This window comes from Vombatus ursinus, unplaced genomic scaffold (genome assembly GCF_900497805.2).
Source record: "Vombatus ursinus unplaced genomic scaffold, bare-nosed wombat genome assembly UNPS02005286.1, whole genome shotgun sequence".
NCBI lineage: Eukaryota > Metazoa > Chordata > Mammalia > Diprotodontia > Vombatidae > Vombatus > Vombatus ursinus.
In genome coordinates this window covers 7,218,773-7,224,718 of record NW_020945064.1, presented here as the reverse complement: position 1 = coordinate 7,224,718, position 5,946 = coordinate 7,218,773, and the positions used below count along the sequence as shown (strand labels likewise).

At 50.0% G+C, this 5,946-nt stretch overlaps 1 protein-coding gene across 1 annotated transcript in view; it reads left to right on the top strand.

Annotated features, from left to right (window-relative positions):
• Positions 1–5,946, top strand: part of ZFPM1 (zinc finger protein, FOG family member 1) — a 196,091-nt gene that overhangs the window by 186,667 nt on the left and 3,478 nt on the right. Inside the window, exons 7-9 of the mRNA XM_027847467.1 lie at positions 4,399–4,623; positions 4,743–4,838; positions 5,054–5,203. Of these exons, the coding sequence (XP_027703268.1) occupies positions 4,399–4,623; positions 4,743–4,838; positions 5,054–5,203 (471 nt within the window). The remainder of the gene's footprint in view (positions 1–4,398; positions 4,624–4,742; positions 4,839–5,053; positions 5,204–5,946) is intronic.

The following is a 5,946-nucleotide window of genomic DNA, read 5'->3' as shown; positions in this document are numbered from 1 at the left end:
GGGAGGGAGGGAGGGGGAGAGAGAGAGGGAGAGAGAGAGAGAGAGAGAGAGAGAGAGAGAGAGAGAGAGAGAAAGGAGGCCAGAAAGGTAGGAGGGATGGAATCTAGTTCCTGAAGGGACAGGTACTCAGAGACCTGAAGGCAGGGTTTTAACTGGAAAGATGAACACTTGGCTAGAGAAAGCCCGTGCATAACTACGGGCAGCACAAAGGCTCCGAAAGACCGGTCGCTTAGAGTTTGCCAGAGACGCCCATTTCCTTTACCACCAAAGGCATAAACGGAGGTGATGAAATCTGGCCCTCTGCTAAAATGCTCAGGAGACTCAAGGTGTGAAAAGGCAGAGGCTTTAAGTACTTTTAGGGGCCTTTCCTTGTTAGGATCATAGAAGTTATGGTGGGGAGGGGGTCTTGGAAACCCTCTAGCCCACTTCTCCACTCCTACCCCCAGGTTTTGTGTAGAGGAGGAGCCAGGCCCAGGGGAAGCAATTTGTCCAAGGTCACCCGGGTGGTAAGAAGAGCCAATATTACCCAGTCTCTTTACCCAGAATCTACTACACCAAGACATCCAGAGGTGCACTTGGGCATTCCCCATAAATGGTTTTGATTGCAGATGGAGAAATGGGGCGTTAGAGCCCTTATGAGCCTGGGAGCTAGAATTCAAGCAACAAGAGGGAGTGGGGAGAAAAGAGACCTCTTACCTCCTTTGTCACCCGCCTTGCCCCTGGGATCAACTTTCTCTGCCACTCCTGGCCTTCCTCACATCTTTTTGTTCCCTCAACTCCCTGCTTTTCAAATCAATCAATCAATAAACATAAATTTAGCACCTACTATGTGCCAACCACTTCGCTAAGCCTCCAGTACAGTTATGTACTCATTCTTACCCGCTGAGATAGTCTGGTGCCATGGAGAATACAAGACAGGGGAGCATGATAATTGTCTAGGGGGCTTTGATTCAGGAAGACTTGAGTTCAAATCCAACCTCAGATACCTCCTAGCTGTGTGACCTTGGTCAAGTCACTTAATCTCAGTTTCCTCATCTGAAAAATGGGGAACCAATTTCTCAGGGTTCTTATGAGGACCAAATGAGATAATATTTGTAAAGTGCTTTGCAAACCTTAAAGTGCTGTATAAATGCTAGCTTTTATTATTCTGGGTTGGACCAGTGGCCTCTCATTCCCTTCTGACTCTGAGGTTCTGTGAGACATGAAGAAGCTCACTCTTTTCACTTTCCCTACACCATGTGTGCTCACACTGTCACATGTAAACCTACACTCTCACACGCCATCATTTGGTTTCTTGTTCATTTAGTTATATTAGATCATAAGCTGAGGACAAGGAACCGTCTTTTGCCTCTTTTTGTATCCCTAGCACTTAGCACAGTGCAGGCACATAGGAGGTGCTGGATAAATGTTTATTGACTGACCAGCTAGTTCATTCGTGGAAGAGACGTTTACTGAGTACCTCCTGTGGGCCCAGCGCTGTGCTAGGCTCTGAGAGAGGGGGATGTTAAGCTTAAAGTCTAGTGGGGAGCTGCCAGGTGTGGAAACTCCCTTTACCAATTCCGGACATCACCTCCTCCTCAATTTACAGTCATGGATCATTGCTCAGAGCACTGATAATTACCTAAGGTTACACAGCCAGTATGTCGGAGGTGGGGCTTGAACCCAGGCCAGGCCTCTGTCCACTACACCACACTGCTTCTCTAAGACCATACCCCTACACACAGAAAATATGAGGTGCCATGAAAGGTACAAATAAAGTGCTATGGGGATTCTAGGGAGGGAGAGACCCCTTCCAATCCAATGAAGAAGGCTTCATGGAGAAGATGACCCAGAACTGGGCTTTGAAGGATGAGTAGAATTTTAATGGGGGGACTCCTCGCACACATCTCCATAGGTTTACTCAGCCTCACATACGTTCCCGCACATAGACAGTCATTCTCCTTGCCCCCAAGAGCTACCCTCCTCCTTTTGAGGGCACTGCCATCCATCCAGGCACCCAGAGTTGTGTCTGCCTCTTCCTAGACTCCTCACCCCATAGCCAGACAGCTGAGTCTTGTGCTCTCCCTCCACATCATTTCCTTCTTCCTCTCCCCACTGTCCCTCTAGTTCCCTTCTCACCTAGACTATTGTCCTAACCTCCATACTGACTTCTGCTCTCTCCCTTCTCCAAGCTCAGCTGGCACAAACCATTTTCTTGTGGCCTAGGTCTGGAGGGTCACTCCCCTGCTCGGAGAGCCTTAGGGGCCTTCCATTGCCTGTGAGAACAAAGCCCTTCACCTGTCACTGAAAGCCCTCCAGAATCCAGCTCCCACCCAACTTATTTTAGCCTTGACAAAGGGAGCTTCAGCCCAAGTGGACTCATTAGCCACTCTTGGAACTCCATACTCTACCCCCACTATGCCTTTGCACAAGCTGTGCCAGCAATTCATGCTCCTCTACCTGCCATTTCCTCACCTCAAGCTGCTTCCTACAAAAAGCCTTGTTTGGTCTCCCCCATGTTACTAGTGTTCTCTCCCTGCGTTGTGCCTGCACATGGCACCCCCCTGCTAAAAGGTCGGCTCCTTTGGGTATGGGCTGTTTTCTTGATCATCTCTGAATCCCCCAGGGAAGGCCTTGCACATAGTAGGCTCTTAATAAATATTGGCTGTTGTTAAACCAGTCTTTCTTCCAGTTGAGTCTAATAGCTACAATTAGTCCTTTGAGTGTTTGTGGCTCTGCATCCTGGATTCGAGGGGGTGGGGAGCAGAGAATTCTTGGTATCATTAGTCATGCTGGCTTCTTGGGGTCTGAAGAAGCAGTTGGTAGGGGTGGGGGGGAGTAGGTATATTAGAAGTGTTTATCAGAGCGCAAAGGGGGAGGGGCTGACAGTTATTTGAGGGGCCCTTAAAGAGGGAAGGAGTTGGAGCCTAGAGATATTGAAAGATAAGTAATTACTAACTGTGAGATTGAGGTCAGAGTATTTTATGTATAAAAACTAGAGGTCCTTCCCTCCGCCTCCTTCTCCCCCTCCCCACCCCACCAAGGATATTCAGGTACCCAAATGGAGGAGCTTTGGTACCTCTACTCATCAGCTGCCAGGAGGTGAGACCAGAAGAGCATCGAAGGGCAGCAGGGGAAGGGCCTTAGCATACAGAATGTTAAAACAAAACATGGGGACCATAGACTGTAGATCATTAGAACACAGAATTTTAGAATGCAGAAGAAAATAGAATGTTCTTAGAAATCATTTAAAATGGTCTGACCCATTTTTTAAAATTCTATTTTTCAATTAAAAAAAAAACCTTAAGAAGCTTTGAGCAGGTTACTGGATGACGTGATGATAGAAAGATTTAAAAAATGGCACAAGGCCTGCCCTCCGAGAGCTTACAGTCTAATGGGGGCTTATGAATGCACATCAGGAACGTAGGCCCAGCTGTCTTTGCAGCAGGGATTCTTTCCCCGGGGTCCACAAACTTGTTTGTTTACGTTTTGATGACTTTTTCAATAGAATTAGTTACCTTTGTAGCCCAACGTGTTTTATTTTATGCATTTAGAAGCACTATTCTGAGGAGGGGTCCCTCGGCTTCCCTAGACTGTCACAGAGGAGTGACAGTCTTCACCCAACAAAGGTGAAGAAGCCCCGGGTTAGAAAGTGATTGATGCGAGGGAGGAATGAGATCAATCCAACAGGGAGGGATGAGGAATTAGCCGGCCTTTTTTAAAAAACAAGTTTTTATTGATGTTTTCTCTTCCTAACATCACCATGGTCTCCCATATGTCCCTCCCAATGCCCGTCCCCCAGAGGCATCCCCTAAGACAAAGCATTTTTAGAGAAGATTTTTTTAAAAGTCAGCACAGCTGATGGATATATTGGGGAAAAGTCTGACAAGGGCTGAAATCCCTGGCCCTGGTGGGCCTCCCCCTCTGCCAATGCTGTCCCCGCCTTGGTCCTTAGAGTTTTCTTACATTTCCCTTTGATTCTTTGGGACTTTGGATTCTTCTTTCCCTTTCTGTTGTTGTAGGTACTGTTTATATCATTTTCTTGGTTCTTCTGACTTCCATAGCGCTTTAAGATTTGTACAGCATTTTGTAATTATTAGCTCATTTGAACCTCACTATAACCCTAGGAGGTTGGTGCTATGATTATCCCCATTTTCCAGATGAGGAAACTGAGGTTGACAGAGGTTAGCTGACGTGTCCAGGGTCACGGGTAAATAAATGTCCAGGGAAGGAGTTAAACTCAGTTCTTCCTGATGCTCTGTCTACTTTGCCACTTGCCTGCCTTAAGAGAAGGAAACTGAGGCCCAGAGAGGAAGTGGTTTATGCCAGGTCCCCGTCCTCCATGGTTGGTGCTAAGCTGGGGGTGGAGTGAAGAATGTGGCCCAGAGGACTTCATCCCTACCTTTCCTCCTCCCCCAGAGGACATCTTCCCCTGCAAAGACTGTGGCATCTGGTATCGGAGTGAACGGAACCTGCAGGCTCACCTCATGTACTACTGTGCCAGCCGCCAGAGTTCGAGCTCGCCGCTGGTGGAGGAGAAGCCCAAAGAGACATACCCCAACGAGCGGGTCTGCCCCTTCCCCCAGTGTAAGAAGAGCTGCCCCAGCGCCAGCTCCCTGGAGATCCACATGCGAAGCCACAGTGGTAAGGCCCCCACTCCTGGCCCTCTTTGCTCTGGCGGGACACAGGACATGGGCTGGGTGGGACGGTTAGCCCGCCTGAGCACCAGCTGCCACCTCATGCTGCCCTGCCCTGTCCTCTAGGAGAAAGACCCTTCGTGTGCCTGATCTGCCTGTCGGCCTTCACCACCAAAGCCAACTGTGAGCGGCACCTGAAGGTTCACACAGACACCCTGAGCGGTGCGTGGAGGAAGGGGGTGGCTGGGGGCCAGAGCACCAGCAGTGCCAGTGAAAGGGAACCAGGAGAGGAAGGGTGGGGAGACGCTGGAAGGGGGAGCACAGATGGGTGAAGAGCAGCCCAGGCCGGGCTGGGGGCAACGGGAAGGCCGGTGGGGTCTCACTGGTAGAAGCCGGTGCCTCGGGCTCCCTGACATGCTTGGCACTGTGGTCTGCAGGGATCTGCCACAGTTGTGGCTTCGTCTCCACTACGAGAGACATCCTCTATAGCCATCTGGTAACCAACCACATGATCTGCCAGCCGGGCTCCAAAGGCGAAATCTACTCCCCCGGCGCAGGTCACCTGGCCGCCAAGCCAGGCCCCGCAGGTACGTTGGTGCAACCCGGTGAGGGGGCGGTGTGGGCCTCAGCCACGGGCCCCTGCTGGCCATGGGCGGGAGAGGGGCTAACGGAGAGCATCAGGCCTGTTCCTGGGGTCTAGTCCTAGGAAGGTGATGGAGGGCAGGCGTGTACCCATTCTTGTGACCCTGGGAGAACAGTTGAGGACAGAGTGTTGGTCCTCATACACAGCAAACAATCAATATCTGCTTCCTAATGGTATTGCAGTCAGTCAGTCAACAAGTATTTATAAAGTACTTACTATGTGCCAGTCTCTGTACTATGTGCCAGTCTCTGTGCTAAGCGCTGGTGATATGGAGACGGGAAGAATGTGGTCCAAGCTAGGAAGAGAAGGAGGGAGGAAGGGAAGGAGAGAGGGAGGGAGGAAGAAAGGAAGAGAGGAAAGAAGGGAGGGAGGGAGATAGGAAGGAAGAGAGAAAGAAGGGAGGGAGGAAAAAAAGAGGGAGGAAGGAAAGGAGGAAAGTATGAAGGAAGGGAGAAAAGGGAGGGAGGGAGGAAGAAAAGAAAGAAAGAAGGGAGGAAGGAAGAAAAGGAAGGGAGTAAGGGAGGAAGGAAGTAAAGAAAGGAAGAGAGGGAGGAAGGAAGTAAAGAAAGGAAGAGGGAAGAAGGGAGGGAGGAAGGAAGGAAAGAAGGAAAGTATGAAGGAAAGGAGAAAAAGGGAGGGTGGAAGGAAGAGAGGAAAGAAAGGAGGGAGGGAGGAAGGAAAGGAAGG